The 17,534-nt window shown below is 40.3% G+C and overlaps 1 protein-coding gene across 1 annotated transcript; it reads left to right on the top strand.

Annotated features, from left to right (window-relative positions):
• Positions 1–921: 921 nt before the first annotated feature.
• LOC109977411 (carbohydrate sulfotransferase 6-like) lies at positions 922–2,672 on the top strand. The gene has a single exon (XM_020658714.2). The coding sequence runs from the start codon at positions 1,044–1,046 to the stop codon at positions 2,199–2,201; it is 1,158 nt and encodes a 385-aa protein (XP_020514370.1). The 5' UTR covers positions 922–1,043; the 3' UTR covers positions 2,202–2,672.
• Positions 2,673–17,534: the final 14,862 nt, after the last annotated feature.

Below are 17,534 nucleotides of genomic sequence, written 5' to 3'. Positions count from 1 at the left end.
CAGTGTTATGATAACTTGCATTTGCTGAGGAACGTACAGGGACATAAATGACCCAAAACGAGAAGAGGAGTGGATGGCATGTGGAGTCTGCAGAAAATGGTACCATCAAACATACGTCGAGGAAAACGGAGTGATGGATGATGATGAAAGGAAAGCCTTTAATGAGACTGTGAAGACATACATGGGACTGAAAAAAACCTAGTTAATATGTTGATGCTGTTCAAAATGTTTTTGATGAAATCTGAATATGCCAAGGTTTTTGTTTTATGAGTTTTGACTGGCAAATGAGTTTATACAGACTGCAGGAAACCCAGGGGGAAACAATTATTTACCCGTATATATTAACAGACAGGTATAACCATATAGATACAGATATGCACATCTGCATAGGCATACACACACGCACATACATTGACATATACATTCCTACTTCTATAAATCTTGTATAAATCTGTAAGTCTACAGACACTTACGACAAAAAGATCAGACAGAAAAGTCCTGACTAAAGTACTCAGTATGTTAATTGTTGTTTAAGGGATTTTTAATTTTCTATTTTAATGTTTCTTTTTCTCCATCATGATGCTTTTCACGTCTTGTGTGAAGAACTTTGAATAGACTTGTTGCTTAAATGTGCTGTATACATATATATATGTATATAAACGTGCCCTGTCTTGTGTATGGAGTAGACAATATCATTACTCAAGTAAAAAAACATGTGAAGCAATCGATTATCAAAAAACCCCTGCTGGAATTGGTTATAATTTCACATTATTTACAAACTAACATACTTGTTGGTCAGTGCACAGCTCAAAATTTGTTAAATATTCAAGATGTAAGGTTTAAAAAAAAGTAACTTCTATGTGTGTATTTCCTATTTAACATATCTATTTTTTCACTCCCACCCCTCTTTTGTTCAGCTCTTAAAATCTTGTCAGCTCTCCCATACCACATCATCCCGGTTTTCTCTGCAGCATAAAGGATAAGAAAGGAGAAATATCAAGCAGAAGCAGAGCTCCTGCAGATGACAGTGACCCAGAGCCATCATGCCAATCTCCAGAGTGAACCTGATTCTCCTATTGTTCCTGCAGGGGGCAATGTTGCTGCTGTTCTGCAGCTGGTACATGGGGCAGAGTCCCTTTAGTCCTGCGTCCGTAAACAACACAGCAAAAGTTCACGTTCTGCTGCTTTCAACACATCGATCTGGCTCGTCCTTCATGGGTGAGGTGTTCAATCAGCACCCATCTGTGTTCCATCTTATGGAGCCCGCTTGGCATGTGTGGACCAGTCTGCAGAAACATGGTGCGCAGGTGCTCCGGATGGCTGTGAGGGATTTTTTGCGGAGTATATTCCAGTGCGACTTTTCTGTAATGGAAGCCTACCTGCCAAATTATCAAGGAGTTTCAGACTTATTTTTGTTTATGCGAAGTCGAGCACTGTGCTCACCGCCAGTCTGTTCTCTCACACCACGTAACCAGATGAGTAACGAGTCTCAGTGCAGTAAGGTTTGTGGTGGTCATAACCGGCAGTTGGTGCAGGAGGCTTGTGGTACTTACAGCCATGTGGTGCTTAAAGAGGTGAGAATTTTTGAACTGGAATCCCTTTACCCGCTCTTTCAGGACCCAAGTTTGGATCTCCGCGTCATCCATCTGGTCCGAGACCCCCGCGCTGTTTTGAGGTCTAGAGAGCACGTATCAAGAAATCTTGATAAAGATAATGCTATCATATTAGAACAAAGAGACATACCTGCAGCTGAGGTGCAGTTTCAAGTCATGCAGGAGGTCTGCCGCAGCCATGTTCGCATCATTGAGAGGGCCACCCTGGAGCCCCCTCCTTTTCTTAAAGGCCGCTACAAAATCGTCCGCTATGAGGATATTGCCCGCAACCCACTTAAGGAGATAAATGCCATTTATGAGTTTGTAGGTCTGAAGATGACCACAGAGCTGGATAAATGGATCTACTCTTTGACCCACGGTATGAAGACAGACAACCTTCCCTTCAATGTTGGATCACGAAATGCTTATAAAACCTCGGAGGCTTGGCGTGAAGTGCTGTCGCACAACAGAGTTAAACAAATCCAGGAATTGTGTCAAGAGGCCATGTCATTGCTCGGGTACAGATCAGTTAACAGTGAAGAAGAACAGAAGAGCCTGGACAAAGACCTTCTCATGCCACTTGAACAGTATAATCCAGGAACCATTTAAAGCATAAAAAAAAAATATTAAAACCAAGAGACTAAATTGGAGTTTTCATTCTTTTCTAGATTTTTTATATAAAGCCTTTAATGAGTGAGGGCAAGAAACCTCAATTGCTGTTTTCCTTTTCTTTCACTACGCAGTACTCCCATATCAAACCCCTTGAGTCTTTATTTCCCTAAAAGATTCTTTATTTTTGGAAATGTGAAATAAAGAAGAAAGAAACATCTTTTGTTGTTCTTTGCAAAGAGTTTACAGATATGAAAACTCACACAAGACTCCAACCTTGGTTCGACAGAATCTTGCTCATCAATGTTCTCTGAGTCCCATAAAAGGTCCTCAAGCCTCTTCATATTAAAGTCGTCAAATAGAGAAAGAGAAAAATACAAACATACAATAATTCCAACATTGCAAAGCCACTACCACTGACTTATTTTGTAGTTTTTCCATCATTTTTAATACAGGGACAGTTAAGTAATAGCAGAGAAACGTGGTATCAAACCCATTACATATTTCTAAAAAGCACATCTCTGGTAAATTCCAGATTTAAAGACATTGTGATTCATCAACGAAATCTCATGAGTGTGAGTCTGCTAAGAATTTCTTTAGTCTGGGAGAGCCATAATGGCTACTCTACAAAGTTAAGTGGAAGATCAGTAAACATATACAAATTACAGGCGTAATGAAGCTTCCTTTTTACTTAACTCCCTGTTTCATATCAAAACCTTTTCTGAAAAGTGTTTAAAGAGTAGTTTTTGTAATTACCAGGATCTTGGTAGCCAGTACAATGCTGAAGTACTGGTGGAGGAACTTGCACACAGAGAAATACCAACTGTTTGGAAAAAAAAAAGAAGTAAATCCAGGTTAGATCATTTCTTTTAAAATTTTTGTCCAGATGTAAAATAAGGCAAAATTTCACAAAATTAAACACTGAAACGTTTGGCAAATGTTCAACATGAAAACTATCAAGCCTAGATATGTATTTGGCATTGTAATGTGATTTGTTAGTTCATTGGTTTTTCCCCTCAGTCTGCTATTAATATTCATGTGCAAGTATATAGAAATATTGAGTACCATACACTATCAAACAAGCCCCTACTCCATATCACACATCAGCACTCTCCAATATTAGTCCCTGAAATTCATTTTATAAGATGGAGACTAACCAGCAGATGAACCTTTCTTCCTACGCTTGCTACTACAATTTGTTGAAAATATATATTAAAAATATTGAATTTATAAAAAATCTAAAATACTTTTCAATAAATTTCCCCCTTCTTCCAAAAACATCTCGTGGACCGGATGAAACTTACTGTCGTGCCTGATCTGGCCCACGGGACGTAAGTTTGACACCCCTGATCTACACCAATACAATGGAGCTGCCAATGCCACTAGAATATTGAAAGTTCAGACCTCACTGCCAATTCAAGGCTATTTCTTCAGTGGAAAGTACTTCCAATGAAAATGTTTGAGGTGTGTTCTGGATGGATTATCCACAGTAACAGTGACACAGTGAAAGTTTTAGGAGATATTGAGACCAATATCTCAGAACTTTGACAAATAAAAACCAAACCTATCTTCATGGATAAATGCCATTAGGCGGAACTCCTTTAAAAAGTACTCTGCTGAAATTAACCTTATCTCTAACTATATGCATCTGATGATGGAGGAGGCACAGCGTGCTGCTAAGCAATGTCCAGCCAAGGCAGAAGAGCCCAGGGCAAAGAGGAAGTGCCATCTCTGCCGTGGATAGAGGAGCACGTTCTCTAAAGGTGTTCCAAATGTGGACAGGCTCTGCAAGGTGCACACGATCTGGATTTGCTCCACTTGCCAGAACTAAAACACACACACACACACACACACACACACACACACACACACACACACACACACACACACACACACACTGTTCTACGTTTTTTGTCATAATGATCTTGTTTTGTATATAGAGTTGTTTTCACACACACACACACACACACTGTTTTGTTCTCTTGTTCCAATAATTATATTAAAAGATTTAATAAATAATATTGCTTTGGCAGTCTTTATTGGAGCGTTTTTCTGTGTTGTTAGGGCAAAAGGTGTGACAGAAGTCCTAGAAAGTAGGGGAGGCCAGACATTGATTTTTAGAGGGCCTTATTCGCCCTCTCCAGCTGTGGAATGGAGCGTGTGGTAGAGACAAGTCTAGAGTAAAAATGTCAACTCTCTCGATCGTTCCCCCACTAAGTTATGAATTCATAATTTTGTAAAATATTAATATCTTCAGATTCAAACTCAAATTTCATCGGGGACTGTGATTGGCAGACCAAATGTTAGCTTCCAATAATGTCCCGGAGCCCGAGATATGACATAAAATATGATCAGGATCCTTGGAATCATGGGAAATAAATGGAAGGAAAAATGAGCATACAGTTCGGATGATAAATATAATTTAATTTGAACTTAGTTAACTGTTGTAAACAATATGTAGACATTTAATCTAATATTGAATTTAACTAAATCCTGGATGAAGTAAATCTTCTTGCTGGTGCTACAGTCCTTAATATTAGTGCATGCCGACAGGTCACATCTGATTGCAAGTTAAACATATTGTATTATCCTTTACACAGCTTGTGATTTTTTCATGCTTAATGTATAAAATGATTGTTGAAATATGGATTCAATTAAGGTTGATCATCCATTACCATAGAATAAACAAAATGATTTAAGGATTTGCAGTAAACAAGCATTCATGAGGTGAAAGCCTGGGTTGTGAATAAGTGAAGTATTATTTTATTTCCATATACCAACAATATAGAACACAAGAACATAAAAAAAAGTTTGCAAATGTGAGTATGATACTCCCATCAGTTCACACCATACTGGAAATCTTTTTAAATGTGCAAGTCAAGAGCAAGCAGTGGATTGTTGTCCTTATGTAGAGTTGCCAGAAGAGGGCAGCAGAGCACCATAATGATCACACTTCATGAAGTAAAGAGCAAAGTCTACTCACATAACAAGCGTTTAGATAAAGGGAAACAGCTTCATTTACATCCGTTTATTTAGGTTAAAAGTCCCCTAAATGTCTTTTACATTTCCAGCAGACTGAATTTCAAATCAGTGTGTAGATGTTTAGCAGAATGTTTACTGTAGCTTGTATTCTAAAAAATCAGTTTATGTTATTACCTCTGTGAGCTGCTGCTATTCAGACTTGATAAGAATAGTTATGTTGATTTCTGATTTAATTAACATCTGCAAAATAACAACCCCACATGACAAGACAACTATAAAACTATGTCATCCTATCAATGTGTGCTCCAAACAAACCAAATCAAGACAACATTTGGAACATATTAAAAAGGACCTCTCCCACCAAGATCCATCATGTTTTATCTCGTCAACAAAACACATGCTCATCTTTGTGATGAGGTTTAACCCTGTCAACAAACATTGACTAAAGTCTAAGTCTGCTTAATGTATCTATTCTCTTCTATTTTAGTTTATTATTTAGATTATGATCCAAACTTAATTTTTTTTTTGGTCTCAGAATGGTTCACACGCAAACAAACGCACATACAGCCACGTTGTCAGAAGATGCCATACAGTGGTGTTGAGACGTCACCTTGACCCGTTTCTCTGTTAACTGTATGTAATTAATGTATGTGTGGACGAGGTCAGTATGTAATTAATGCTCTGTTACAGATCAAACGGCTGTCTGCCTATAATTACTGGGGATCCTGTGTGGACTTATCATACGCTATATGTGGAGCTGTGTCAAATGAGAGGCTTGTTCTCAGTGGTCAAAAGAAGAGGAAAGGACACGAAAGGGAATGAAATGTAAAAGAAAGGAGAGGATGGAAGTTAGGGGATAGGATAGGAGGAGACCAGGGAGGAGACAAGGGAGGAAATAGATGATGGGAGGACATAACATGGATGACAAGAATCACCTTTTCTTCGGGTTGTCTGTAATTACTGTCCAGATAAGCAAGTAGACATGGTATAATCACTGTACGCCAATATCTGTGTGTTTGAGTGTGTGTGTGTGTGTGTGTGTGTGTGTGTGTGTGTAAAGGAGTCAAAGGATAAAATCAGTATATGACCATCTTTAAGATAAGACAAGGATCTCTGTCCAAACAAGACACATAAACTTTTCTTCATTATTAGCAGGCTAAATAATTGTCTCACTGTCTAAATAGGTCTGACTAAAAACCCATCAGACAGCTGCAGCTCATCCAGAATGCTGCTGCCAGATTCCTCCTTGCATTAACACTAAGGATGTTGAACACATTGCACCAGTCCTTAGATATCTACAATGGCTCCCTACTGTATGAGTGAAAGGATTGATTTTGTAACAATTCAACCATAAAATGTGCCAATTGTAGAAAACTCCCATCTGACAGGGCTCACGTTGCTGTGCTGCTAAGTGTCACAATTTTCCTGTGAAAACTTTTGTTTTGTGAATTAAAATCATCATTGGTGTCAGTTTTTGTAACATAATAGCGAGCCCCAACAGACTCTAGAATCGCCACTGCGTTTGACCACCTCAGTTGCTAGATTTTCTTTCTTATCCTTTGTGTCAAATTGCTTCTCAGCTTTTTCTATACTCTTGGATATATGGTTTTGACTCATCACTGTTTCTGGATTATTAAATTTTTGACTGTTCTGTATACTTGATTTGTTTGCTTTTAGAGATGAATCCAAATTTGAATTTGAACGGTGAAAGACTGTGGTGGATTTGGTTTTAAGTTGGTTATTCGACAGACATTCAAACCAGAGCTGGCGAAGTTTACCTCTGGCACTCACCCTTGCCCGTCGGAGATTGATTTAGGGATCATCAACAATTTAATGTTTCATAGGTACAAATCTGTCTGCAGTATCTTCATGCTAACTTACACACACAGAAACACAAAAAACCTGCAAACATATGAATATAGTCATATTGACTTAGAGAAACAATTTACGCCTCATTATGTATTATATTTGTGTTTTTATCAATTTTTTCATTAAAATCAGTTATTACTAATAAACATTGTTAATCTTTTTTTTTTCCAATAACTTTCATGATTTGTAATAGGGCATTACAAAAGCCTAACTGAAAATTAAAACTCACTTAGAAATGAGACACACCTCAATGTTACATATTGGAGTTATTATATTTAAAAAAAAATGTATTTTAGTTATTGATAGTTGATTGTTTTTATATTTTATTCAGTAATTTTCATGTGTTAAGACTGAGCATCCAAATCTTTCCAGAGGAGTTTTTGTCATCTCAATAATGCTGACTAATGTAAACAGAACACACCTCATTTTGTCAACATGTCTTTTCCAAAAAACCTTTTAGCAAATTTACAGCAGTACCACTGAGCTGTGGCAGGTGGTGATAATGCACTAGTAGTTTAATGTCCATAAGATAGAATACCACAGAAGAAGAGGATTGTGGAAGCCATATTAGAAAAAGAAGGTAAAGGCATGTTGATGGAGATTCTTTAATACAACAATGGCACATTTGAGGAAAGGGAAAAAAGAAATGCTCAGACCCCTGGGGGAAAAATAAATAAATATTTAATTCTTCAGGGTTTTAGAAGGTTAAATGTTTCACCTGAGCAGTGGTCTGCACTTTCACTGGATTTGTCAAAACCAAGATAGAATGAAATGGTCGAGGGTCATCTGGAGTGAAGATGTGAGGTGTGGGAACAGAAGTGCTTCATTCAGGTACAGTTCAGCCCTGAAAGGCTTATTTATGTTATCATATTCTTACAATTCTACTTAAGCAGATTTTTCCAAGTCCTGTTATGCTAATTTGAACAATAATACAGCAACAAACAATGTTAATGCTGCGTCACTGAAGGTTTTTCAACGTTGCAACGTAATGTTTTAGTTTTTTTTGTTTTTTGCTTGTTGGATCAAAACTAGTCAAAAATAGTTTTCATAATTGAAATGAGATTTTATCTCTATGTTAAGGAAACGATGTTAATGAGGGAGACTTAAGGAGTCAACCATTGTATGTGTGGAAACAGGGTTCCCACTCTTTTTCAGAGATCATTTTTCCAGGACATTTTCAGTGATGATCGAGCTGGTATGACAGTCTGTGTTTTAAATAGGATCAGAAAAGCTGAAAAAACAAGAAGAATGGAGGGAATGCAACAAACTGGCAGAAATCCCAAGGAAAGAATGGTGAGGATAATGTTTAAGTACATCTCCGGTTGAGTGGACGCTGGTGCGTCTTGCTGCCGCTGCTCACCGGTTATTTTTAAGTATTTTGTTTGGTTTTACGACCTGAATGGACTGCGTAATTGCACTTTTATGGGAGTTAGAGCATTAACCTATCTTCGCATAAACACCAATTCAGTTGTTGCTCCTGTGTTTTGCTCGTTTTGTTTGCGAGCGGGCCAACTCTAGCCTACCCATTGCAACGCAGCACCCGGCTTCGCTGATCCACCTGGCCGTTGCAGTCGCTATGTGGGCCAGAAAGTTTTACATCTGGTCTGCACTTATCTGGACGCTCCTGTCGTTCTGCCATCACCCTGTGGCAGGTATACTGTGGTATACAGCCGCTGAACTTTGTTGGCTTCGCTGGCACCTGCCTGAGCCTCAACCGCCAGTGCTGCAACTCCACCCGGACATCGCTCTCTTCCCCCGCCGGAGATACATCCATGGTGGGTCTCACAGGAATTTCCATCAGGACAACTCCAAAGCAATAAAATCCCTCTGGTCTACCTCTCGCCGCCCTCCCAGAAACTCCGGCAGGGCTGTTGATCACCGCGTATTAGCCAGCCCAGCTAGGTCGGCTAAAGCTCCAGTCAAACATGACAACGCCGCTGTTAACTTCAGTCTGCTTAACATCCGCTCTCTCACGGGCAAGGGACATCTCATCCAGGATCTCCTCACTGACCGTAAGCTTGATTTCTCTGTCTGACTGAAACTTGGCAACAGCCAAATGACTTTTCTCAACTAAATGAATACACTCCTCCGGGCTTCGTTTACATCTCACATCCCCGTGGCAACGGTCGGGGTGGAGGTCTCGCGATAATTCACCGCGAGAAGTGGAAAGTCCTGCAAATTTCTATGCCTGCCTTCAGTTCATTTGAATGTGTTGTATTTAAGCTGCCTGGACCCACTCCCACCATTGTTGCTACACTCTACCGCCCCCCTAAGCCACACAGTGACTTCTTAAATGACTTTGCCACTCTGCTCACCCATTTATCTACTCTTTCACCAAATGTAATATTGCTGGGGGACTAATATACACATGGACAATAGCAATCTGCCTCTTACCAGAGACTTTTCATCATGCCTGGAGAGTTTTGGATTCCATCAATACATAGATTTTCCAACACACACAAAAGGTCATACTCTGGACTTAATCTGTTGTTCTGGTCTCACCCCCTCCAACTGCACAGCTGATGAACTCCACCATGTAACTGACCATTTCCTCCTTTCATTCAATGCTGCACTTTGCCTCTCTGCAATTAAGTCTCCACGTCTCATCTCATTTCGGAATATAAAGGACATCAACACAGATACTCTCCGCTCCAATATTGACAATATTCTGATCCCCGACTATCTTTCCAACCCTGATGAACTAGTAGCACTTTATAATAATGGATTAAACAACATTCTCAACTCTCTTGCCCCAGTGAAAACACGGTCTGTCTCCTTCTCCTCAACTGCCCCCTGGTATACCCCTGAGCTCCGGACAATGAAAACGAAAAGTCAACAACTTGAACGACTCTACAAAAAAACAGGTCTCTCTATACATAAGGAAATGCACAAAACCCATATACTACACTACAAGGACTCAGTTGCTCAAACCAAATCCAACTATTACTCTGGCTTAATCATCTCCAATGAAGGAAACAACAAAACTCTGTTCTCACTGATAAATAAAATTCTCCAGCCACCAAACTCCCTAACCCCCCCCCCCCCCCACCTGTACTCTATTGACACCTGTGAATCACTAATGCTGTTTTTTAATGAGAAAATTCACAATATTCACCAGCACTTATGTCCAAACCCACTGCTTCTCTCCCCTCCTGAATCTCTCCCGCACTATCAGTCGCTTTCCTGTTTTCAATTCCCTGATCCCTCTGAAATCTCTGACCTCATCCAAAAATCCAAGCCCTCCACTTGTCAGCTTGATCCCCTGCCCACAACCTTGGTCAGATCTTGCCTCTCCTCTCTGCTTCCCCTCATATCTGCCATCATTCACGCCTCCCTCACCACTGGAATTGTTCCTTCATTATTCAAAACTGCAGCTGTCACTCCTATATTGAAAAAAACTGGTTCAGATCCTAACAACTTCAATAACCTCCGCCCCATTTCTAACTTACCTTTCATCTCCAAAATTCTGGAAAAAATAGTCGCCACCCAGCTACAGTCTCACTTAAATCAAAATAGCCTCTATGAGCCCTTCCAGTCCGGTTTCCGCCTCCGTCACAGTACATAAACTGCTCTACTAAAAATCACCAACGATCTCCTCCTTGCTTCTGACTCCGGCTTACTTTCCATCCTCATCCTTCTTGACCTGAGTGCAGCCTTTGACACTATCTCACACCCCATCCTCCTCAGTAGACTCTCCTCCATTGGCATCACTCACACCCCCCTTACCTGGTTCCACTCTTATCTCTCAGGCCGCACTCAGTTCATACAGCTCAAATCCTTCAAATCCGAGCCTTCCCCAGTCACTAAAGGTGTGCTCCAGGGCTCTGTCCTGGGGCCCCTTCTCTTCATCACCTCCCTTCTCCCCCTTGGCAATATTTTCCGTAAATTCAATATACTTTTCCACTGCTTTGCGGATGACACCCAGCTCTACCTCTCCAGTAAACCAAACTCCACACTTCCACCCTCCTCCCTCACTTCTTGTTTATCTCAAATAAAATCCTGGTTCTCCTCAAACTTCCTTAAATTAAACAGTGATAAAACCGAGATCCTTCTCGTCGGCACTAAATCCATATTATCCAAAGTTGGCAGTTTCTCCCTCACTATTGACAGCTCCTCAGTTTCCCCTTCCCCTCAGGTTAAGAGTCTGGGTGTCATCCTCGACAGCTCACTATCATTCAAATCCCATATCAAGAAACATTACCCGGTCTGCATACTTCCACTTACGAAACATCAACCGTCTCCGCCCCTCCCTCACCCCCATATTGCCTCCATCCTTGTCCACAGCCTCGCCACCTCCCGTATTGATTATTGTAATTCTCTCCTCTTCGGCCTTCCTCATAAGTCCCTCCATAAGCTCCAACTGGTTCAAAACTCTGCTGCCCGTATTGTCACCAAAACCCCCTCATACCATCACATCACCCCCATCCTACAGCAACTCCATTGGCTCCCGGTGAAGCAAAGAATCATCTTCAAACTCCTCCTGTACACCTTCAAGGCCATCCACAACCTCGCCCCTCCATATCTGTCTGACCTCCTTCACATCGCCACTTCAGCCCGCTCCCTCAGATCCTCCTCCTCCATCCACCTCACCGTGCCCTCTGCCCGCCTCAGCACCATGGGGGGCAGAGCTTTCAGCTGCTATGCTCCCCAGCTCTGGAACTCTCTGCCACCTGACATTCGCAATATTGACTCTCTCCCCATCTTCAAATCCAGACTCAAAACCCATCTGTTCAAGATCGCCCACTCACTCTGACACTTGTCCTACATTTAATTTCTTTATTGTATGCTGGTTTTTTTTTTATCTATCGCTGTTTTTAAAATGTTGATTGTTGTACAGTGTCCTTGTGTGTCTTGAAAGGCGCTTATAAATAAAATGTATTATTATTATTATTATTATTATTATAATGAGGGAAAGGAAGAGATGAGAAGTGATCAATTTCTGGGAGATTTTGCCCAACAAAATACCTAAGAAGAGGGAAGCTTGCCAAAGCACTGGCTGATGGTGTCAGTAGTTATTATTACACCATGTTAAGGAATCCACCTGTGGAGCAGATTATGGCAGGGAACAAAACCAAAAGCCTTACTAAGGATGTTTTTAAAGAAAACATCATCTGAAGTCAAAACAGGTACAAGGCTCCACAATGATGTGATGCTGGAGCTCATGTTGGCTTAAAAACCAATCAAAGAAAGCAGCAGTCATCAAACATCTGAAGGGTATCTGTAACATCTTCAAACAGATCCTTTTGCTGTGCATTTGTACACGGAAACAGGGCTTAAGATTTTGGCAGAACTTTTAAAAAGAAATATGCAAATCACCCTGTACTTGTATGCAACAGGTGGGGTGATACAAAAAACCCAGATCAAGACCATAAAGTGCTTTATAAGCACAAGTTCTGCCTGGCATGTGTAAGGACAAGCCACCATTACTTGTCACAGAAATGATATTGACCAGTCATTCCATCCCATCGCTTTCCCATTGTTAATGGAATTTATAGAAAAGTTGTCTTGCACAGGCAAAACACAAATAACACAGGTTGAGACAGATTTTAGTTGGGCTTTCATACATAATGTGCTCTTTGGCCCCAATTTATCTTGACGGGGCATTGGAAATAGTGTCAGGAAATTCAACCATACCAAGCTTCACTGTGCTGCATTTGTGCTCTGCCCACATTATCAAGGCTGTGACATGAGGATTTGGCAAAAGGTCAGGAGATCGAGGCAAACAGGAGTATGCAACATTCAGTTTTGCTTCTCTTTTGAACTGCACAAGTATGCAGTAAGTCATTGATGTGTTTTACCATGTGTGTTCTGTTTGATGCAGAAGAGTACACACAATTAGCAACACAGTAAAACATACCTGGACAATTCTCCCATCTAAGTCCCAATTCAACAAATGCATTTCAGACGAGACGAGACAAGACAGAAATTGATTTTCTGTCTGAGGATGCGGTTTGTAAAAAAAACCAAAAAAAAAAAAACCTACCTCTGTCCTGGTGTAATTGATGTGCGGTTAAAAAACTATATGAGGATCTTCCCATTGTGGAGCGGTTTGTTGCTTGGAGATCTGTCAAGACAACCAAAATAAAAAATAAAAACATGCAAGAAAAAAAAAAACTAGGAACACCAGCTGCCATGTTGAGCTCTGGTTTAGTTTGGTCAAAGACATACCCGAGACCAGCAGAGTTCATATCTAAAATGTTTGCTTCAATACAAAGAAGATATGTGGAACACATTGGGCAACATAATCTGCCATTTCAGATAACGGATAAAAACCTTGCACAATCCTGTAGACCTTATGATGACTTTGGAGAAGAGTGGAACAAGCGGGAGTGGCTCTGTGTGCAGAGATAAACGATGCTGATTCTTTCCATTGCCGAGACAAGGAAGTTCCAGTTTCAAAAGAAAAAAAAACATCTCCAGTAAAAATCTTTGTGATGCATTCTAGTCAACAGTGAATATTGTTTATCATGTGTCTCACATAATAGAAGAAAACTAAATAGGAAATGCCCATCATGACACAAATTTGGTTTGTTTGTCAGATGGCAAAGAGTCCTTTATCTCTGATGTGAAATTTCAGACAACAAATAAATACATGGACAGGGAGAGGAGACTTATGGCCATGTAAATCTTGGAGGAATCAGGTTATATAAAACATACATAAATTAACATTCATTTAATTTTTCAGTCATTGATGAGCAGAAATTCTAAAGTAAGACCAATAGGGCTTTCACACTTGCAGAAAACTCATGGAAAACTCCTGTTATTAGCTCCTGAGGAGCTGTATGTGTGAACGCAGACAGCAACATTTTTCACTCAGAATTCACCCAGACACTCCTGCCTGATCTGTAGTGTTTTTTTCCACAGCAAGTCCAAGTGAGCTGATGTGAGAATGCAGCAGGTTATTCTCTGGAGAACTCACCTTGAGCCAATGGGAGGGGGGAGTGACGTTTATATGGTGTGACTGGGATCAGTGCATAGAGTGTATGCACGCAACCACTTAGATCTTTGTGCACGTAATTAAATGGCTGCATTAGGTTTTCTGTTCGTCACTATGTTCTCCACTTTTTCCTTGTCATTCCGTTCAGCTACTCGTAGCACTGATATTAAGGCAAATATTCTCATTAAGGAGAGTGGGGTAAGATGAGTCAGTGGGTAACTTTCAGTGGCAAAGGACAGACATATTGACAGGTCAGCACTGCGGAGGTATATAAAAAAGAAGTTAAAGGAAGTGGGGAAAAAAATGGAACAGTGGAAGCCAAGAGGGTCTTCACAGAGGAGGTGGAGAAGGAGCTTGCTGATCACGTAAAAAAGTTGGCTCCATGGCCTCACTCTTTAAGGTCAAGATTGGTTCAAGAACTTTATGGCACGGCACCATCTCTACTGACGTATGCCTGAAGCAACATCTTTAGGAAGAGCTACAGCATTCAACAAAACCACAGTCAGTTCTTTGACAAACTTACCAATGTGATGGACAGGTGACAGAATGAATATATTTAATAACATTAATAAATGTGATGGCATCTATAGATTGTAGAAGAGTTAAGAACATTTCATGCACAAGAGACTGGCACATTTGTGTACTTATCAGCCCCAATTACCAAATTATTTACAGTTATTTAGTTATGTAGTTACAGTTATTCATGGGTTTTTAATATGCTTTTGGCATTGCTTGTAAAGCTAAACGATTCCGATTTTTCTCATGGCTATTGTTTTTGTTTTATAGGTTTAAATTCCCTCCAAACATGATTTATAATGTTGACGAAACAGGTGTCACAACAGTGCAGACACCAAAGCAAGTTCTGGTGGAAAAGGGGAAGAAACAAGTGGAGGCCATCACATGCTGAAAGAGGAGAGCTTCTGACCGTGGTCTGTTCAGTCAATGCTACTGGCAATGCAGTGCCTGCTATGTTCATCTTCCCAAGGGTTAGATGCTAAGACCATTTAATCACAGGAGCACCTCCCGGATCAATGAAGACATCTTTGCTAAATTCTTTGAACATCTGGTTCAGCATACCAACTGCTCCTCTGACCATCCCATGCTGCTACTCCTTGATAACCACAAGGCTGATATTTCACTGAGTGCACTGGGTTTAGCAAAAAGTAAGGGGATTATTATGCTCATAATTCCACCCCTCACATCTCATCGCCTGCAGCCTCTGGACAAGTGTCTATGGTTCATTCAAGGGCTATTACAACCTAGCTCTTGATGGTTGGATGAGATCTAACCCAGGCAAAACAGCCAACATATGCCAAATCGCTTGATGTGTGAACGAGGCTTTCATGTCGGAAACTACACCAAGGAATATCTCTTCTGGATTCAGGTACACAGGAATTTTTCCTTACCACAGAGATATTTTCTCTGATGCAAAGTTTGAACCATCCATTGTGTCAGACAGACCAAACCGTGAGATGCTATCTGCTCGTTTCACCATTGCACTATTTTAGATAAACATAATTTACTAAATTTTCATAATTTTGTTCATTTTAAAAATGCTTGTTTGTTTTATATATACAATTTTGCACGGACTTGTTCCTCCTCCTTTGAAGGACTTTATAAAGCTGAAGTCTGCCAGTAGGATCGGCACCAGGACCACCGCCCGAGAAGACTGTGAGGTCCCATACAGACGCAGTGTGACAGCACAGGCAGTTATTGTCTTGTGTCACTTGTGCCTTTGTATTTGTATTTTATTTGTAATTTGTCTTTTTCTGTTACCTGCCTAGGGACAACAGATGGAAACTAGCACTTCTGCTATAAACTGGCATTTTTACAGCTGTAATTGTTACAGCTGTTCATTAATATGCACTGTCCCTAACAAACAAATAAAAAATAGATTAAAAAAAGATGATCCACCCATGGCTTTTACCTCCACCTCTGCTGAGTTGCCTTTACAGGCATGTTCTTCAACATAGGGACAGATTCACTCTTCCGACCCCATGGATGTGTCTCCCACTGAAATTTTACCCTTACCCAAAAGTCAGCAGCCTAGGGCACTGACAAAGCGAAAGCTGCTGAAGACAAGGATCCTGACTGATACACTCTGCAGGCAATCGAAATGGGACATGAAAAGAGAAAAAATTGACAGAATGATCTCAGATTTGTCAGTTGGTGACTTTGTCATAGTGAAGCTTGCGAACAAATGCAAAAGCTACTGTTATATTGGCTTGGTTGAGAGCCTCAAGGAAAATGGGCCTCATTCACTAATTTATGTGAAGACATGATCTTTCTCTGCGCATAAAATAACTGCATATGCAAAATCACCGTTGGCTTCATGACACTTCCGTACCAGCCAATTTTGTTCTCACCACCTTGTGTGTGTGTTAGTGAATCATTATTGACAGGCATGTGCCTGCTACGTGCAGGATAGCACTGTATGCCCTTACATAGGCTTAGCTGGTTTTGGTAACAGATGCGATATTAGTGGGCGTGATCAATGATTAAATTTAAGTCACACCGTTACATTAGTTATATTCTTGATTTTTAAATCTTTAATTTAATCTTTTAGATTAAAGATGAATAATAAAGATGAAAAGGCATACGTTTTATGGTTATTTAATACATTTAGTCAATGCATTAGTAAATTCACATTTTTAATTCTTGTCTATGAAACATATACATATATATATATATCTTTACTGAATGTACTTTAATATGTCACGCATTTAGTTAAGAGTTATGTTTACATTTTCTGAGAGAGCTGGTCAATCATTTGTGCCTACACATAATCTGATTAAGTTTTATTTTTGTTCACAGAGTAACCCCAAACTTCCACCAGATACGTGTGCATTGCGTGTCCGCTCTGGTCCGTTACGGCTTAGTGCATCCTCGTTCGTCAACAACTCGGGGAGGTCAGCTGGACAACTGGGGTGCCGAGACAAAGGAATTCTTGGGGTAATTTTACAGATTCACTCACAGCAGCGCATGATGATACGATATATGTGTTTTAAACCTTGTAAAAACATAAACAAACACACAAATGGTAATTTTTCAGAAACGTCAAAACTGATTGTTTTATTCTGAAGATAAACCGGATGTCTTAATGTTGTTTTGGTGTCTGACTTCCTGTCGCGCTTGTTCTTTTCTCTGCTAAATTGATCAGTCTCTCCAGGAAGTTGCGTGAATTCTGAGACTGGCTGCAGCCCTGCCAATCTCTCATCTCATTTTCTCTCCTCTCATGTGCTGTCACTCCCAGCTCCTCCAGAAATATACAACGGCAAGTACGCTGTGTCAAGAAGCAGTTTCCGAACTCGCACATTAATTCAAACATTACCACCGTGCCAAAAGAAGACAAGAGCATATATGAGTGCATATACAGCACACAAGAATGTCAAAATTGCTTATTTAGACTTGAATGTATCAAAGTGGACAAACCATAAAACTTGCTAGCTAGCATAAATTCGCTGACAAACACGTCAAATGCTAATGCAGTTTCAAGTGCTAATATCGTCTATAACAGGGGTCACCAACACAGTGACCGCGGGCAC

This window comes from Labrus bergylta, chromosome 7, assembly GCF_963930695.1.
Source record: "Labrus bergylta chromosome 7, fLabBer1.1, whole genome shotgun sequence".
Classification (NCBI taxonomy): domain Eukaryota; kingdom Metazoa; phylum Chordata; class Actinopteri; order Labriformes; family Labridae; genus Labrus; species Labrus bergylta.
Note: the sequence above shows the minus strand (reverse complement) of the source record. Positions and strands in the feature narration are given on the sequence as shown.

Bases quoted from the DNA above. Each gene is read 5' to 3' on its own strand.
- LOC109977411 (XM_020658714.2), top strand. From the start codon at position 1,044: ATGCCAATCTCCAGAGTGAACCTGATTCTCCTATTGTTCCTGCAGGGG.